We start from the raw sequence: 19,660 nt of genomic DNA, 5'->3' as shown, positions 1-19,660 counted from the left end.
TATTATTATTATTCTTTATGTCAATGTACTAATAAGAGCAAATGAGGGCAACCTGGTAAAATAAAATAAAAAACAAATGTTGCAAAACCAGCTTCTCTATATAGCAGTGTAGGTCGTTTTCATTTAGCATGAGCATCTACATGTGATATATAATAATTGTTGTTCTCTCTCTCTCTCTATATATATATATATATATATATAATGATAGGATAACTTATCATATTCCATCAGTTGCCTTCAAGACGTTTACTCGCATTTTTTCCTCGAATAAGCTATCGAATGTGAGTATTGTGAATAAAAAAATTTTAATTGGGAGAATTTTATCCCTTAATAAATTAATTCGATTCGAATTGGATTAGTTAGGATCTGTTAGACTTTCGAATACCATGATGTGCAAAAAGAAATGACATTAGCTAGCAATTTTTCATTTACCAATCCTACATATGCCCAAATCTAATAAATTTAACTCATATTACAAGTAATTATTCTTAAAACTATGTATTGAAAGTGCTAATTGAGTTTGAAGGTTAAGACTAAGAAAGTATCGACCTTAAGATAAGTCTATTTATATTAGATAATTACTCCAACGGGATATGAATTTATCTTAATTTTGATCTTTGTAAAAGAAGTGTCTCGAAAAGAAGTAAATAATCTTTTAAAAAAATTTAAAAGTAACAATCTAATTCAATTTGATTAATTTTTTGAATTTGCCAATTCTCAATGAATAAAAATTCAGTTCATTTAGTTATAAACTGCATGTAAAATAGTTAATATGTTATTCATAATTCATAGATTTTTTACTGAATAAATGATATTCATAAAAAAAGTAAAAATATTAGTAAATTTACATTATCTCACATTGAAACATTTAAATTTTAAGAGTGATCTATTATCATATAAAACATGTAAAAAAATTTAAAATTCAAATATTTTCGAACACACTTTCAATATTGATAGTTAAAAATACTAAAAGACTTAAAAATCAACTAATTGCATTAATTTTTATTAATATATTTCATTCATTTGATTTTGCTAATCTTCTTTATAAAATATATAAACAATGATGTTTTAAGTGCATAAAGTAGTACTTTCCGTGTATAATAAAACACTTAATACAGATAAATTGATATGATTATATTATACTTTTTTGTTCATTGTTAGCTTGATTATTATCCAAGAGTTTATTGTATAATCATAAATTTATTTATTTATTTAAAAATTAAATTTAATAATAAAACATATAAATTTTTGTCATGAGTAGCAATTGTGTGCAATGTGCGTGTAAAATCACTAGTTTCAATCATTCTAATAGCATGGCGATTTATATTTTCAGAGAAATAAATCTAACATGATCTTATATTGACACAAGCTAAGTTGTATGGTAACATTCCAACAAACGAGAGAGTGAGCGCCGATCATTTCGGCAACGAGCTATAGTCATTATTAATTATCCAGGCTGTATCAGTTCTTCCTCACCACATTATCGTAAATTTAAAAGTTATTCCTTGGACGACTGTTAGGCTGCCGATAATAATGCGATACCGCACACAAATTTTTTATGCTCACCCGTACAAACCTTTTCCCAAGGAGATCATTTAAATAATTCCAAGTTGTCTAAGGTTGGGGGGGATGCGTCCAGTTGCTGCGTGAAGAAAAAGAATAATCATCAGATCGATATCCCCATTATCCCACACTATCTTTTGCGTGGGGTCCGAACTTTTCCAAGAAAAATTTTGAGAAAACTATCTATGATTCTTTAAAGATCATATTATCCTCTTTCTAATCTCGTCTAAAAAATTTTACCTTTAATATAATCTTTCAAAGATCTTATTGCCATCACTTTGATCATTCAAAGATTTTTACCGCCAATATAGTTCTTTAAAGACCATATTATCATCAATTTGATCATTCAAAAATTTTTGCTATCAATATGATCATTCAAAAATCATTCCGTCCATGAAATTAATCCTCCATTAAACATCGTTAGTATCACTTAATTTCGTCAAATAATTTCTATAAAAAAAAATCTATCTGTCGAAATAAAAAAAAGTGACAATATTTCTCACTCCAACACATGCGCTGTGATTCTATTAACTGTCTGATAGTCTTCATCTCCACTTCCATTAATATTGTGAAGAAGAACAAAGAAACCAAGCAGACACGTACATTTTCAACATGAATATATACAAACTTAGTGTTACAAAGAGAGTGTGAGAGAGCAGTTTTTTTTTGTTCTAAAAAAACTTTTTCTATTTTTATTTTTTTTAGGAATTATTTGACGGAATTAAGCAATTCTAATGGTTTTCTTAAGGAAGGATTAAATTGATGATAATATGATTTTTGAAGAATCATATTGAGGTCAAAAAATTTTGAAGGATTAAATTGATGACAATGTGATATTTCGAAAAACGGATTGACAATATTTTCAAAAATTTTGAAATGCTAGCATGTGAGCTTTCTCTTGCCCGCCCGCACTAAAATAATGAGGTGGAAGCATAATTAGCCAAGCAAGTGGATGGTCTTCGTTGCTTTTCCTCTGTCATTTCTCTTTTCTTATTTGACAACGTCACTCGGATCGAATTAAGGCTCGAGGCATTAGGGCTTTTCTTTCCGTAGCCTTTCGCTTTCGCTTTCGCTTTGCGCTAGCCACACATGGAAAGCTGGCCGCCAAATCCTTTGACAACATCCGGCTTATGAATTTTTAATTGATTTACCTCGTATCAACTAATTACATCAATATCTGGACCTGTTTCCTTTTTTCTCACTTCTGATCTCGAAAGGCCGGACCACTGATCATAATACTTTTTTCCTTTTTTTTTTTACCATGTTCTGGTGAAATTCCTCTATATAAACTCGATAGTACTATCGTAAATCAACGGAATGAGACAATGTGGTCTCATGAGTCTCACCTGTCCGTATCTTTTGCCCCTCTATCTAGATGTTGCGCCTTATTAGATCCTCATCCTTACCCTATCACGGGAGGTGAGCGCCAAATGAATCGATCAAGCGATCCATCAACCGAAAGAAAAAATAAAAAGAGGAAAAAATAGAGAGAGAGAGAGAGAGAGAGAGAGAGATTATGAGTGCGTTTGGATTGAGAGTTGAATTGAGTTGAGTTTTGATTTTAATTGGTTTATAATGATTGTATTGTTCAATTATGAGAAAAAGTGTGAAAAAGTAATAAATAATTGAGAGAAAATAATTATTAAGTAATGATTGTATTGTTGAATTGTGAAAAAGTAACGAATAGTTGAGAGAATTTAATATTAAAAATTGAATTGAATGGTTAAAAATATTTAAAAAATAAAAAAGTAATGATTGTGATGTTAAATTAAAGATAAGTGGAGTTGAGTTGAGTTGAGTTGATTATTATTTATAAAACAAAAACACCCTAGATGTGCTAGACGCATTATCTACATGCATGCATGATTGATTGAAGAGTGAAATGAACATGTGGAAAGATCAAATCGAATATTCAAAAGGTTTAGGCCAAGCACTGGTTATTGTGACGCGTTGATGGATGCAGTGTAATTCCACCCTGCAGCTTTCTCCAAATCGAACGTGGATTGCTTCTCCAACTTGATCAAGAGACGAATAGATGGATCATTGGACTGGCTTGTCATCAACGAGAACGTGGTTATCTATATTCATACGGAAAGCGGCACTCTGTTCGCTCTCCGATACATGCACAGAACATGCTAGTTAGGTGCATCTTCACAAATCATATTTCGGAAATGATAAAACACGGGAAATAATAGTTTCAGAGTAATTTTTGGTGATTTATAAATAAATAAATCAAACTTCTAGTTGTAGCTGTGGTCTTTTGTTATATTTGTTTATTTATTTATTTTGTGGAACATATTGCTTTTCTTTGACTAGTTTATTTACTAAGCAAATATATACGTTTTTTTTTCTCTCTCTATTTATTTATTTTTTGTTTTTTTTTGTTTTGTCAAATTGCTTCCGGCGTGGAGAGTAACGTTTGCTCAAGACCAGAGTCAGTAATGACCAGCGGGTCAACGAAAGAGCCGGGGGGGGTCAACGATGGAATGCAGCGGGTTGGTTAAAAGATCGGCGAGGAGAGTAGAGGACAATGGCCCGTGGAACACGTGGCCTCTGAACGCCGTGGGTATGGAAGATGTTCACGTGAAAAAGCAGTGGGCCCCATTTCTCCAAGTTGCGGTCCGGTATGGTACTCGCTCGACTGTGACGTTGGTATTAATAGAAACTAAAGGCAGTGGGACAGGTTGAATTTGGTCCCGCACCATTTTTTTTTTCTTTTTTACATTTTCATATTTGAAAATCTATTTGCACCAAATTAATTTTGGGTGACATATTCTTCTTCTACTTTCCTGTAGGAAAAAAAAAATTATAAAGGCCTCGCTCGAGTTGCACTTGCACGTCCTCATATATGTGCAAAATCTCACGTTCCTTGAATTTGAAGATACTATGGAGCGAAAATACCGCGCGACAATACAGACTCACTCCTCTTCAAACGCGAGGGTAGTGATTCGACTATGTTCTACGTGAAGTGCCGACTCTAGCACGGAGCGTTAGACTCCTTACAGGCCTCAAGATCTGAAACTCTGGCCTCCAACTTGAATGGATGACACCTTACCCCACCTTTTTTTTTTTGGCTAAATCCCACGTTGTCATTATTATTATTATTTTAAATTCCCACGTTGTCATTATTATTATTATTTTGGATTATAAGGAAGGTTTACCGATATGATAAAATAAAATTTTTAATAGCTAATAAAGTGATACGAAACTAGTCTCGAACTTAAAATTTTTTATTACCAAATTAAAATGTATCACTATGCAACGTTCTCTTTGATTGGTCGTTATTTTTATTAATCTCAATTCCTTTATAATCCAAATTTGCGTTTATTTTCAGCCCAAATGTCCTTCAAAGGGTCACCATAAGAGGATAACCACGGGACTAGTCCTTTTTTGTCCTAGTAAATAAAGAATCCATTGTACTGCAGTTAATTCGGATAATTCAAGTAGGAAATTCCGAGAATAACATGACCGAGTGTATTAAATTCAGGATGTGATGAAATCCCATGCTTCTGGTACAGATTCAACAATGGAAGTACATATGTGTCCCGTGTCCATCAAAAGGCGAAGGGCATGGTACAATGCATTATAATTGATTCGGCCGTCCTAGGGTTCATGTAGTGCGACCAACTCGAAGATGCTTCCACAAGCCGTATTGAAGGCGTCTAAGCTTTAATCTGATTTTAATGAGTACAACAAAAGGTATCATGATGCATGAGAATTTTATTTAATTTGGAAGATTATGTGATACCTTCATAAGATCTAATATAAAAAAAAAAACATTTTGTCTTTTATTAAAAGTGCGTTATATATCCGAATCAGGCTCCGATTAATTCAGTTCAAAATGAACCATCCATTAAAAAATAAAACTCTTTAATAAATAAAGTATTTTCTCCATATCGGAACTGCTTTAACCATCTCATGTTGGTCTTTAGTATTTTTTTTTATATATAGATCTATCTATTTATCTATTTTTTATTATTATAAAAGAGATCCAAGACTTAGTACGATAAAAAAAATCTTAAATAACTAATAAAATGACACAGATAGTTCCACTAAATATCAAACATGCGACTTTTAAGTCACTGCACTAAAGTTTCTTTTATTTTATCTATCTATTTATCTATCTAATTTAATCTAATCGAATCTAACTTCTAATATAATGTAACATTATGCAGATGGAGGTGCCACGAGTCAGATAGACTGGAGGTGGACACGCGTCTGGGAGGGTGAGGGTCCCCACATGCGATCCACGTCAAATCAATCACACCAGCCAGACAGAGAGAAGTGAACAGGCTGATGCTGCTCTAGCTCTACCCTTCCCCTATTCCTATACTACAAGATAAGAGCCTTTCTTAAATTATTTATTTAGCATTATCATTATCAATTATATATTATTATTATTTGGTGCTTTTTAGTTTTTAGGACACCTGGCTCCCCCGTATCGGGCAGAGCCTCCCCACTCTATTATTTGTTTCCTCCCCCCTTTTCTTTTCAATCATGTCAATGCTCAAATAATATTTCCATCCCTTTGAAAGTTGATAAAAAATTGGTTAAAAATAAATGAACATACAAAAATCAAAGGGGTATTGTAATGACGGATATTTTCCCTCATAATTAAGATGTCTTAGATTTAATATTCATTGTAAGACTATGTATTCTATTTTATTAATTATTAAATTTTTTATTATTATGCTAAACTCATAAATTTCTTTTGTGATCAGAAAGAAAAAATGAAAGTAATTTAGGAGTTTAAATTTTATATGAAAAAATTTAAATTTGAAAATAATCTATTCAATTTTTGAACAACGAAGAATAGGGGAATTGATCGAGAAATATCTCCTATAGGTTAATCCATAGGATCATTCAACTAATTAGTGACGTTTAAGGAATTTGAAAAATCACTTTACTACTGCAAGTTTCCATGAATATGTGTACTCTCTCCGTAAACAGCCATGAATTTTATGAAAGGGCTACAGTCTTTACATTCAAGTTTCAATTAATTGCCAGGTTATATTATCAAGATCGTATATGGCTACTAGCTAGGAGTATTCGAACTCTAAGCATATGACCCCATGCGTGCAAAGCCCGGTCACTCCGGGGATATGTTTGGTACTCTCTTGACACTATATCAGCAAAACAAAATCAGTTGTATAGCCTCAAGCTTCAAGCGATGATAAAACTGGACCAAAGTGATGATGCTTCTTAGATCTTATTAAGAAAATAGTGATAATCCAGAATAATCTTGATGCATCGGCATCATATGTAATTGGGTTAAGCTAAGCTGATTTTGAGCTCTAGGGCACCACTTTCGGGTCAAAATTTTCTTAGATATGTAATATCAAGGAAAAGAGCATCGAGAACGACTAATATCTGAAGAAATTTTATATTCTTAATGCATTTTCATTGATTTATTAAACCTTTAGGTGATATATATAGTTTTGTCCCTTTTCTTTGTTCTTATAAAGTGGTCAATAAAAGCTACATTTTAACAATTTTTAAGGGAAATGGAATATGAAATAGGAACATGACACGCTTTATTCATCCAACGGCCTGGAGAGAGTCGTTCCAAAGTATTCGATAATTTGACTGATTAAAGCGGATTTTTTTTTTTTGCCCTTTTGGCAAATTTTGATGGAGAAGTCAAAATCGAACGAATGACTGCCTCTCCTCCTATATATCTTTTGCTTGGATTTACAAAGGAGACTTTAATAATAAGACCAAGACAAGTCAAAAAGAAAATCATTTATATCAGACACATGTCACCACCCTCGTTTATAGTGTGTGTGTATGTATGGACTCATATGTAATTTACTTATAGCATTTGCATTTGTCAAATGTAAAGATCATCTAGAGGCCGTGCCAAAGCACACATTCATGGAAAAAGAATGATCAAAGGATAAGAAAGAGAAGACACAAATTCAAAAATTGAAAGTCAAAAGCTTATGTCGATGTACGTCGGAAACTACTAAGCTCTACATGGGTAGATGGTGATGGAATATAAGACACGATATTTTACTTCTTCTATATTTTAAGTACTAATTAACTATCAATTTCGATTCAACAGTTGTAAAATATTAACTCCCAATTAGCCAACATTTTCGACATATTTATTTCACTGTTTTTTTTCGCTAGCAAGATACAAGTCTAAGTTAGTGTTTAATTGTTCAAATTAAATACTAAAATTTTAACCCTAAGTTTGATTTAACTTGTTTGATTACAAAAAAGGATTTATTAACTTAATAAGTCAAGTTGAAAAAGCATTTATTTATTAACTAACTAAAACCTATCTATATCTATATATAATATAATTCAAGTTACTCCCATGGGAATCCCTCAATTTAGGTGTTTTTCATAAATTCCAAGCTCATGGTAAAGCGTTCCTTCACAATCATGAATTAAAACATATGCACGAAACTCGAGTAAATTTATATTTTTCGTTTTTATCCCATCTCTTTTTTTCTTGCATGTTTTAATGAATTTAAATTTTATCATTTTTATTTCTTCTTTTCCCTCACCAAACTCGCGCAACGAGCGGGCAAAAAAGACTAATTTATTTTTTTATTTAATCACACAAGTACGTAGATATTTTCCAATATTAGTGGCAATGCCCTTGAAGTTTTAATGAGTGCAAACCAGTCTCATTTTCTCATTTTCGCAAAACCAAATTTTAACTTAAAACTATTTCCCAAATTTTCACCAAGTAACAATTCCACTATAAAAACCACTCTCGATAATAATTATAGGTAAATAAAAGTAAAATGGTTTAATTCATATAAAATTACGCGATTTATTCTTTTTCCAGAAAAACCAAACGTTTACAATTTGCAAAAACAAAATCACGCGTTTTTATATTTTTCCAAGTACGTAGAGACCATGTAATCTGAACTGAAAATGTCAAATGTCTTCTCCAGTCTTTTTAATCCACATGGCACCCGACAATAATTAAGGAATAGGGGAACCAGAAATTATAAATAAAAAAAATGTTCGTCGGATTAATTACTTAGAATAACAATCCTAATCTAAGTACCCCGACAGTCAATGATGGTCAATTTCCTTTTTACCATCTCCGTCAATCATCTGCTGCGCCTTATTCATTGTAGATAAGACAGTTCAAATCTAAGCTCCAACAGAAATTAAAGCATGCTGTTATTCGAGGTTGCCAATAGGCTAATTCGAGCTCTAATGGAGAGAACCGGACCCAAAAATATATCATCAGGGCTTTTGAGTACGGGATTAGGGTTTTTCTTCTTCTCAATAATCTATTGTGTGGATGGATTCTTTGCTTGTCGTTTATTTTTGAATTTGGTTGAGAAGCTAAGACTTCGTTTAAAATTGTAGTGAAGGTTAATTAAGTGTTTTTTTTATTGATTTTTAAGCAGAATTAGTATTTGATGAATCATGATTGTCTCCAACAGATTAATAGGTGCTTATAAATTTTATTTATTTATTTTCTATTTCGAGTATTAATTTTAATATCAGTAATTTTAAATTCCTATCTCCCAAATACCTTAACTTCTGCTTTAGAACCAATACTTATTTTTTAACAATTATATTTCACATTTTTACATCAACAACAAACACTCCCAAATCAAGCCTAAATTGGTGAATTGTCTAAAATTCAAAAGACATTGCCATGAGAAAATGGAAGGAAATTATTATATCTACGAATCCGAGAAAGTGTAATCCCATCTGCAATTTCATTCTAATACTGGTTGTTGCAGTCGAAAAGTTCTCTATTATTTAATTTTACAATTTCATTTTATTATTGTGAGGTAGGATAACCAAATAATTTATTCTATTTATGGGTGAGAGTAGAAGCTGCCTATTCTGAAATCTAGCTAACTATTCACTCTAATTTCTGCTTATTTAGTCCATCTCTATTCTTCCTTATTTATCATCGGGTGCCACGAGGATAGGCAAGGTTAGGTAGGAAATATAAGCATTTTCCAATCAAATTAACGCATTGACTTTATCTATGAGAAAATAAATCATGTAATTATATTTTTCTGACGTGTATTCAGATATTCGAAAATTAATGAGTTCAACTAATTCAGTTTAAATCGGATCAATCCACTAAGAAATGTAACTTTTTCAGTGTAAATTTTATACGTAATCAATTTTTTTAGTGAATATACGTAATTAATTTAAATATCATATATATCGTATAATTAATCTAAATATCATGTATATCGTATATTTGCTATGAACTTTGGATGATTGATGATTTTAAAATTTCCTTCCTTCCCAATAAAGTGGAAGAAAACATCCGAATCTTAGGAAAAACTAAAAAGGAGAGAGAAAATCTTGGGATGGGAGGAATGATTTGTTGGGACACGTCACTGACAGTGACTCAAGAGTGAAAGATTCTACGGCGGCCACTGAGCGCCACGTGTATACCCATCAAAGGCAACTAAAGTAAAGGAAGAGACCAAAATGTAATTTTCGAGAGTTGTGTCCGTTTGGGTCCCAATTGAATGCGACAGATGGAAAAGGCCTCCCCCTGCCACCCCCTGTTATATGCCTATCACTATCCATCAATTTTATTTTTTTTTTGTCGGATTTCATCCAATTAATCCTCTCAATCTCAAAAATCACCATGCCATGCCCAGCCCAAGACGAGTAAATTGGGCCGGACAGGTGATCTCAAAGAGTTTTGAATTTGGGATGTAGTAGTTGTTTATGCTCCTTACTATTGAGTCTAATCCTCGAGGTTATTTTATCATCGTCATCAATTATGTCATTCATTACTTGAAAGGTAAATGATTGAACTTCCCATCCAATCCTACCGAGGTTTCTCCAAGGATTTCTCTTATTATTAGTTTCCCAACATAATATAGAAAAATTTTACGGTCCCGGAGTCTGGGATAATTGGGAGGCAGATAGTCCCCGGCGACAAGGAGTCTCCCACTTCCTATGATCCTGGAACCTCGTGGATAGTTCAGTCTCAAAATATTGTAGATATTTTGCTACGTCCGAGTCTCTTCTTATGGCAAATGATCTCGTGGCCTCTCGGAACTGTTAGATTTTACACTTTGATCGCACATATATTGATCTACGGAGAATGATGAGCCCCTGAACGGTCCATCACATGGACCGCCGTCTCTGACACGCATCAGCAGCTGTTTGAAGGAGTAAGTTCATATTTAAGGTTACTGAATCTATGAATCTGCCATATGATTTCATAGCCTTGAGGCTAAATGGTCTTCCACTAGGAAAAAGATATCCAGCAAGCCCTTTATTAACAATCTAGAAGGATGAGTTACTGGTCATCCCCTTACCTAAGCTTTGCCTGTCCCAACCTGGTTATAAGCGGCTTTCCCAGAAAAATCTCGGAGGCTGGTTTCTGCGAGTTAGAAGTCGAAGCCCGTCTTGGTTAGGCCGAATGCTGAACTTATAAGAACCTTTATCGTTCTTTTATGAACTAGCCATCGAAAAGCCTATGCGAGGCCCAAATTCAAGCCGTGCAAGGCTGGACTCTCACTTTCAACCCAAGTCCAGGATCAACATCCATGAATCCAATCTAACCCGAACACCATACCACGCATAAGTCGTAATGATGAACGAGTTTCCATAGGATTATTACCTGACAAAGTAACCGGACAATGGATTACGTTTCCGGGAACCCAAAAGTGAGAAGATCAATTTCAGAAACACACATTGTTAAATTTGTAAAAACATTCAAGCTCCAAGGGGATTCACGGAAGACATGAGAGGGTACAGAACCCCGGGGCTAACATTAGTAGAAGCAAATGCTAGAAGAATTATTTCTGTTACACGGGGAGAATTTTCTGCCCTCTAGCATCACAAAAACAGGAGACATCTTATGGAAAAATCCACTAAAATATTAAATCGATAGCCTCTTAAGAATAAAATCGAAAAATCCGAAAAAGCCACCTTAACAACCCGAATTCCTCCTAAATTAAGAGACAGAGAAAACTTTTACTCCAACGGGAGTACAAAACCCCTAGAATATATATATCCTCCTCTTCCTCACTCCTTGACTACCTGTCGGGGTGTCCTCCCTGAGCTGTTCTGATACTCCCTATTGTATGCCCCGCCATTGCGACCATTGCGATACTCAAACTTCTTGTCAAACTCATTCCTTCCATAGCCTCGGCTGCCATTATAGTTGCCGCGGCCCCTAAAGTTATCGTTGCGGAACCCACCTCTACCTTGCGGGGCCCGTCCCTTGTCACCACCATCTAAGATGCAAAGAGAAAAAGGTTCAGTCACCAAGCTAAAAGTGGTCATGTAATATATGAAGTCTAAGAGAGTGTTTTCCAGTGATTGACACAAGTTGATCAAGTTCCACGGAGAAACTATTCCGCATCACTCGGGCAAGATTCCATGTTTCTCGAGTTTTTCTTTTACAAGGAAAACAATACTATCGAGTTATGAAAGAAACTTGATAAAGAAAGATAAGTTGGATGCTAAAGTGGAATATTGTCAATAAACTAGTTCAATTTTTTGAAACTTACCATTCTTCTGCTCTTCAATGTGAGCTGTCCGATGTCCAATCAGGATTGAAGATTCCTGACACAGTATATAAATATATATATAATTAAATGTTAAAAAGTGAATAGAAGAACTGGTGAATATATATGACTTGTAACAGGAAATTGTCAGAACCAGGAGAAAAAAAGGTTCTTAATCCCAGCATCTACAACCACAACAATTAATGTTTGACACTGTTGATTCATTGATCGTACAAGAAAATATAATATGATTGATTACCTCAAGCGCGGCCCGGACAGAGCTCTCAGATTCGAACTCGACAAAGCCATAGCATGAACCCTGAGGACGACAGGAAAGACTCGTAAACAATAAACTTGAAAGTTCAAGAACCCGAGTTTGGATGCAAACGGATGGATAATGGTATGGTACCCCACCTTACTGCTTCTGACTTGAATGCCATTACGCTTGATAGCACCGAATTTCTTGAAAGCTCCTTCGAGCTGTGCTGGGGTAGCATCGAGAGGCAAGTTGCCAACAAAGATAGAGTGACGTTTCACTGAGAAATCAAACCAACTTATATCAGAATGGGAGATTGTGGGAGAGAAATTATTCATTCTTCAAATGCTCAACAAAGGAAACAAGATGAATTCACCTGCTGGACTGCTGATCTTTTCTGCTGCACTGTTGCCATTAGGAATAGGTTGGACAGGGGCTTCAGGTGCAGCAGCAGGTGCACGGGGCTTCTCCACGACTTTAACGGGTGAAGCCCTTACATGGAATGGAGCAGAGTTGTTTTTCAGAGCATTCACCTGCCAGAAATAAATGAAAAGAGAGAGACAAAAAAGTTAAGAGAATCCAAATGTGATATTTAATTCATGATACTCGAATTGACCTGGCCTGCTGTACTTACAATTGATGCAAAGGACTTCTTGGTACCGTCTCCTTGGACGACTGGAGGAGAAGCCACAGTAGCTGGGTAGGAAGCATCATTTGGACTCGACTCAGCAGGGGACTCAATAACAATCTCCTTCACAGTGACTGGATCCTTCCCATGTTCCACAACTGAAGTAGACTCTTTCCCATTGGGAAGGTCTTCCTTCACGGGCACGGGCACGGGCACATTTTCCACCGCGGATTTTTCACAAACCTCTGCAAATCCAAATCTAGCATTACGACGGTGAGGACAAAAAATAAGGCAACCGAAGTTTGATCCGAAGCCTGCGGGCAAGTTTACCAGGTTCAGGGATTGCAGGAGCTTCCGGAGCTTCAACAATATCACCACTTGGTAGAATAGAGATCGGGGTAGCAGATATTCCCTCCACATATCTGAACATGTCATTCAGGACATAATAGCCCGTGTCCTGCGGGGCCAAGAAGAAGAACTGAGTGAACATCCTCCTGACGGCATCCTCTCCCGTTAAGATGCCAGTCACTAGAACAGAGACTCCTCCTTCAAAGGAAGCCTGAGCATCTGCAGTTGCGATCTCCGCTTTGTACTTGTCATACTTCAGGGAAAGAATCTTTTCATTAATTGCCTGCAGAATATAAGCAACAGGGAGCTAAGTACAATCTAGATAATAACTCTTCACATAAGAAAGGAAACAGAAATTCTAGAGCATGCAGAGTGCTCGATATATGGAAAACTTTAACCTAGTTAATAAGCAATCAATATGCATAAGACTGTGATTTTAAAGCACAAAAAGCTCACTCTGACCAAATGAACATGTTAGCTACTTTCAAAAGTAAATTCAGAGCTTTGATGGGACACGTCAAGGTTTAAAAGCTCCTTTCATAATCGAACCCGGTATGGTTAATTCAGATGAAAAAACCACGACTACAAAAGTGCAAAGATGCCAAAACAGTTCTTCGATGCATATAACTATTTAGTCAAGCATTCAATTATCTGAATTCCGAATTCTAATAAAAATTCCTTCATTCAACACAGTCGATTCCAATTTGGTATAGTGCCAAAGGAATTTAACCAAACTGATTAGCTTGTTCAGGAGTCAATCCCCCCAAGAATCAGTAATGCGAAATTCCCATTTAAGCAATCAGTTACTATTTCTGAATGCATATAAGCATTTTTTTCAACTGAATACAACTCGAAAGAAAACATTCGCATCTGCTATTATTTAAGCCAGGTTCAAACTAAAATTTATTAGCATTTATATCTATATAAGTTAATAGACTCTGGACTTATCCCTTATCTGCATCAAGTGCAACTGCAACTCTATTTTACTTTAACGGAATTGAATTATTAGAAGCAATTCATTCCAAACAGACCAGAGATCCCGCACACATCAAAAACTCTTTGCCTGACAAAATTAGCATACAACTTGCTAACTTTAATCAACTCAGAATGCAAGTCCCATTAACAAAACACGAGCTTTACCTGCATGGTGGTGACGGAGGTCATCTCACCATTGGGGCCAGGCCTGCTCACTTCACTTCCTTCCCGGTAGAACTTATGAACATGATCCGGGGAGCTAATCAGCATAGGGTAATATTGCTTGACGAAGGCATTCCCCACCTCCATCGGATCAGGCTCAGCAGGGTGACCATTAGCCTGTGCCGCCATATCTGCAAACAAGTAACAGCCTTTAGGATTTATGTCAAGATATTCCTCACATGAACATCGTGCTCATGCGAAGAAATGAATAATTAAATCATACACAGCTCCGGACTTACAAGAAACCACATAACTTATGACAATTTACAAACCCAACATAACATCTCTAAATATTAACCAGTCCAATCCAATGTACACAACTACCTTGGCTCAGTCATATCAATCAAGGTCAGACAACTCAATAAAGCACGTCACATACAGGACCCTAATAGGGAAAAATCCTATATTAACCATCAGCAGTCATACTCGCACATAAAAAAGCAACCTTTTTTTCCGCTCCAACCCGAGAAAGAAAAACGTATGTTTCTTTAACTAACACAACAATACTCTATACTAAAAAGAGCCACCTTTCTCTATGATCCTTCTGCACCATGACCACGTGAATAAGAAAAACACTAACAAAAGCAAAACCAATCAAGACTTCAATCAGGGCAGGCAAATCCAGCACCAGGGAATCACCCAGAACAGCGAGATCCCTAACGGTTTGCTCGAAAGCGGAAAAGTTTCAGCAGAACTCCAGATCTGAATTGACGAGAAACCCAAAACCCCAAGACAGAGCAATAGAATCAAAAGCGGAATCACCAGCCAATCAACGAAAATCAAAGCTTTCCTATCCGTCAGCGGTGATCAAGCAATACCAATCGAAACCGACAAAAGAAACGAATCTTTGCAAAGACAAACGCACGGAACAGACCAATCCCGACAAAACAAAACGCTCTGCGAGGAGGATGAGGAGAAGGAGAAGAAGAATAGAGGGAGAGCGCTTAAACCTCTAGGGTGGCACAGCGGTGACGCACGAGGTCGAGAGAGATTTCGGTTTTTCTTCTTCGGCTCCGAGATCTCTCGTCAAGGCGAGGTTTTATACGACAGGCGAGAGTCGGAAGAGGTTTTGGGTTCGACAGTGAAATTGGACTTGTGGTCCGAGGGGAAGTTATAAAATGTAAACGAACTCAGGGTAACACAGTGCACTCGCAGTACTGAGCCCTACTTCGCCCGTTGACTAGATCCGATGGGCTGACCAGAATCTCGTCGCTGATTTTAACGGTTGAGATCTCACTAGTGTGGAATTTACTTTCCATATATAATTGCATGAAAGTTTTTGGAGACAAATTAGGGTAAGCAATTATCTTCTTCATACTAATTAAAATCACAACTTTGAAATTTGAATTTCGAGCGTATATAATATTTCCTTTTATTCACCCGCCTATCTATCAATTATTGATTCTTCGTTATATTAAGTTAATCATCCTCCATATAATTATACGTACTCGTCGTCTACTTTCAGTTATCTACAATTAATAGGGACTTCCCGGCGTTGCCTGTTTCAGTTCTATTTGCACATTTTCGGAGTTGGTTATATGAATTAGATAAATTCATTGGAGAATTTTTGTTGTGTATGCTGATTGTCAAAACTCAATTGAATATATGCTAATATATGATTTTGGAATATTGTTTTATGTACAGAATTTGCTTTTTCTAGAGAAAATATTGATATTTCCAGACCGTGTATTTGTTTGAACCGAGCTCGATAAGATGACCTTGTAATAATAAAAGAGAACGACATTCAATACAATTAAAGAATTCTTTTCTCTTTGTTTACTAAAATGGCAATTGAGAAATTCAAATTTTCTCTTCATGTACTAAAATTGGCATTGAGAAATTTGAATGTCGAGTGTATTTATTGTTTCCTTTTCATTTACTTGCCCACTTATCAATTAGTTATTAATTTTTCATTGATAAGTACGTGTATTCGATCCAATATTAGCTTTCAAGAGGAAACACTTAATCACATAGTAAATAGAGTTTCTTTTCACTAATTATTGGACGACATATTGCAAGTTCAAGGAGTTCTTTAGAACTCTCCTTTAACGTAATATATATATATATATAGATATAAATATAAATATAATAAGATAAAATGAGTTTTATTTGAAGTTAATTCAACGCATGCAATTCTTTAACATGCAATTGTGTTATAAATATTTGATTCACCCTAGATGCGTGCTCCTTTCCATGTAGAAATAACAACAAAATTCTTATTTTTTAAGTTGCCTTGCACTTTGTAAAAAATGAAATATGTGTAATGCGGTATGAAGTAAACTGCCACCTTTCAAAATAGAGAGTATTTTTCAATAATTTTATTATTAATTGTAAATCTAATTTAAATTATAACATTTCACTGTATTTATTTTGATAATGAAAAATAATAAATAATTTTAAAATACGTGTTATCCTGTGCGTAGCACGGGCATTGCGTTTAGTAATTAACTACGTGCCAATTAAATTCTTTTCACCAGTTTGATATATCCCTATTTTAGCATATGGATAGTCGAACTCAGTTGTTTTAGAATGTACAATTGACGGAGGATTCTCAAATAGTGAGCACATATATCATCAGTTCTTATTTTTCTTAATTGATTCGAGATCAACAAACTCAAATTTTAATCTATATTCTTAACTTGGAGGGAGCACTGCACGTTTTGATCACGTTACTTGTTTATTTTTTGATTAATGATGTGATAGTTAAATTCGTTTCGCTAGTTTAATATATCCCCATTTTAGCACATTTCAATATCTAGATATATCCAACTTTTATGATATCTTATATGTATAATTTCAAATTTAGCACATGTAGTTTTATTTTTATAGGAGATTATTGGCTCAATCTTACTCTCGTTTAGTCATATCAGACCACGGAAAAAATCAATTCCCAAAAAATGGTTAAATGTTAATATTTTTATTCGAAATTATATATTTTGTAATAAAGTAAAAGGCACTCACATCCATTGAGATTTGGAGAAATGACACTTTATCTCATTTGTTGAGAATTATATACTTAGCCCCATTTGACTATTTTGATAAACTATTGTTTTTTTGGGGGAAAATATTAATTTGGACCACAGCTTTTGAATTATTTTCTTAAAACCATACATTTACTGTTTTACCTAATAAGACCGTTGTGTTACATAAAACGTACGTATAAGTCCTTATTAATTTTAAAATATTTTCTTTAATTTTAGAAATAAAAAAAAATGAAAAAACAAACAAAGTAAAAAAAAAAAAGAAGGCAAACAAAGAGGCGAGGAGAACGTCCTCCGGCAATATTATTTCGAGTAGTAGTCATCCTATAACCATTTAATACAATTACGCAATTCAAAAGGTAATGTGCTTATTTGTGGATATGATTTTTTATCGTACTATTTCTATTCACGGCAGCTCTCCTCTAGCCACCAACGTAGAAGAGGAGGTCTTCGGCGTCCTACAGGGACATTGCCTAGGGCGGCGGTGATTGGTGATGCCTCAACCGCCCTTCTCTTCTTCACGTCTCCCTTGTGCTCGTACTGTTTAGCTTCTTCTTTTTTGTACTTTTAATTTTTATTTTTCAAGATAAAAAATATGTTGAAAAAATAAGAAATTTATGTAATGCGGGTCTTATTCGGTAAAAATATAAATGTATAGTCTTAAAATGAAAGAAATGCAAAAGTTACAATTTCAATTTTTACTTTCACAAAAATAATGATTTGGTAAAAAAAAAATTAAATGGGGTTAGCTGCATATTTTCTCAACAAATTGGGTTGAGTGTCATTTCTCCAAATTTTAAGAAAGATGAGTGTATTTTACCCTTACTAATAACTATGGTCATGTATGAAAAGAAAAACTATTATTTTTATTTCTTCTTTTCTTGGAAGGAAAATTAGAAAAACTATTATATGCTCACGCTATAAGGGCATGATCTTGATCAAAGAGTAATATGACAAATAAAAACTAAGAACCAGTTTATCAAGCAAGTTTCCCAAGGAAACAAAGATCGAAGAACCACTAGGAAAACAAAAATGACAACACAAAGCATCTCGCGAGGATTAAACTAAAGTTCCGAAAAAATGGACTAAATTAACGATGTGATATTTGTAAGATTTCTTTCTGTACAACTTCATCCTTAAAAGATTTTCTCTCCACAATTTAGTTCCGCCATTTGAAACATTAGCACAAATTGGTCATTCCATTCATGTTTTGAGCCCGTTAACTCCTCATTTGGCACGTTAAGTGCCATATTGGCCATAAAAGACTCAAAGAAGACGTCGTTTTTATACTCGATTATTATCTTTAAAAAAAAAATATATTTTTTAATTGGGCCTGGGGTGCTGATCTGCCCCCACCCACACCCACTCTCTCTCATAAGTTCCCAGAATAGAGAGGGGGTGGGGGCCCAATCTGCCATTCCAAGAAAATTTTTTTTTTTTTTTTAATAAATTGATAAGAAATTAGGGAAGGAGAAGGGGAAAGGGAGAAGGAGGCAACGATGTAACCTCAAGGATCAGCTCTTCCTTGGTTCCAATAATAAGCTCAGCGGCTCAGCTCTTAAGAAATGCTCTATTTTTTATTATAAACATATCTTTATCATCTAATATTATAAACATATCTTAATCATCTAATAATTATCTGGTTCTCTATGAAAAAAGAAATCATCATTTTTTTTTCTTGAAAGGATAATAAAAGGAAAAATAAATCATTTCCTGTTCTCATCATTGTAGATGATCTTGATTAGATAGTAATACAGCAAACCCATATTCCAAACAAGATTTTCTGAAGAGCAGAGAAAAACACTCCAAAGAAAATGAATAAAATAAAATACAAAAATACATAGAAAAGGTTTTCTAACTTTCTAGAATGACGAAAAAGACAAAACACGAGGCCCTCGTGATCATTGAACTCGCGACCTTCCGCTTACGGAGCGAACGCATCACCACTATGCTAGTGAGGCCAATTGCCAAATCTGTTGCCCCTATGCTATGAAGGCAATTGTAGACGCTGTTGAGAGAGAATCACTACAAAGAAAATGAAAAAGATAAAACACAAAACACATAGAAAACTGTTTTCCATTTTTCGGGGAAGACAGAAAATGATAAAAAAAGGCATAACATAGATTGGAGCCCCCGGCGAGGATCGATCTCGCGACCTTTCGCTTACGAAGCGAACGCACTACCACTATGCTACGGAGGCCAATTGTTGGCC

The 19,660-nt window shown here is 34.7% G+C and overlaps 1 protein-coding gene and 1 non-coding gene across 2 annotated transcripts; both read right to left on the bottom strand.

Moving 5' to 3' along the window:
* Positions 1 to 11,257: 11,257 nt before the first annotated feature.
* LOC116211605 (nuclear transport factor 2-like) lies at positions 11,258 to 15,568 on the bottom strand. Its single transcript, XM_031546060.1, has 9 exons — positions 15,418 to 15,568; positions 14,411 to 14,598; positions 13,253 to 13,553; positions 12,929 to 13,167; positions 12,671 to 12,827; positions 12,453 to 12,574; positions 12,298 to 12,357; positions 12,042 to 12,096; positions 11,258 to 11,765 (listed from the first exon to the last, which is right to left on the bottom strand). The coding sequence occupies exons 2-9, from the start codon at positions 14,594 to 14,596 to the stop codon at positions 11,554 to 11,556; spliced, it is 1,332 nt and encodes a 443-aa protein (XP_031401920.1). The 5' UTR covers positions 14,597 to 14,598; positions 15,418 to 15,568; the 3' UTR covers positions 11,258 to 11,553.
* Positions 15,569 to 19,576: 4,008 nt separating this feature from the next.
* TRNAT-CGU lies at positions 19,577 to 19,648 on the bottom strand. The gene has a single exon. It is a non-coding gene; the product is annotated as a tRNA-Thr (tRNA).
* Between the last annotated feature and the right edge of the window lie 12 nt (positions 19,649 to 19,660).

This window comes from Punica granatum, chromosome 6 (genome assembly GCF_007655135.1).
Source record: "Punica granatum isolate Tunisia-2019 chromosome 6, ASM765513v2, whole genome shotgun sequence".
Taxonomy (NCBI): domain Eukaryota; kingdom Viridiplantae; phylum Streptophyta; class Magnoliopsida; order Myrtales; family Lythraceae; genus Punica; species Punica granatum.
This window is presented reverse-complemented; position numbering and strand designations above follow the sequence as displayed.

Coding starts and splice junctions, on each gene's coding strand:
- LOC116211605 (XM_031546060.1), bottom strand. CDS start 14,596: ATGGCGGCACAGGCTAATGGTCACCCTGCTGAGCCTGATCCGATGGAG. Junction 12,828..12,928: donor AGAAGTCCTTTGCATCAATT/GTAAGTACAGCA, acceptor TATTTCTGGCAG/GTGAATGCTCTGAAAAACAA. Junction 12,097..12,297: donor CTGTCCGGGCCGCGCTTGAG/GTAATCAATCAT, acceptor ATACTGTGTCAG/GAATCTTCAATCCTGATTGG.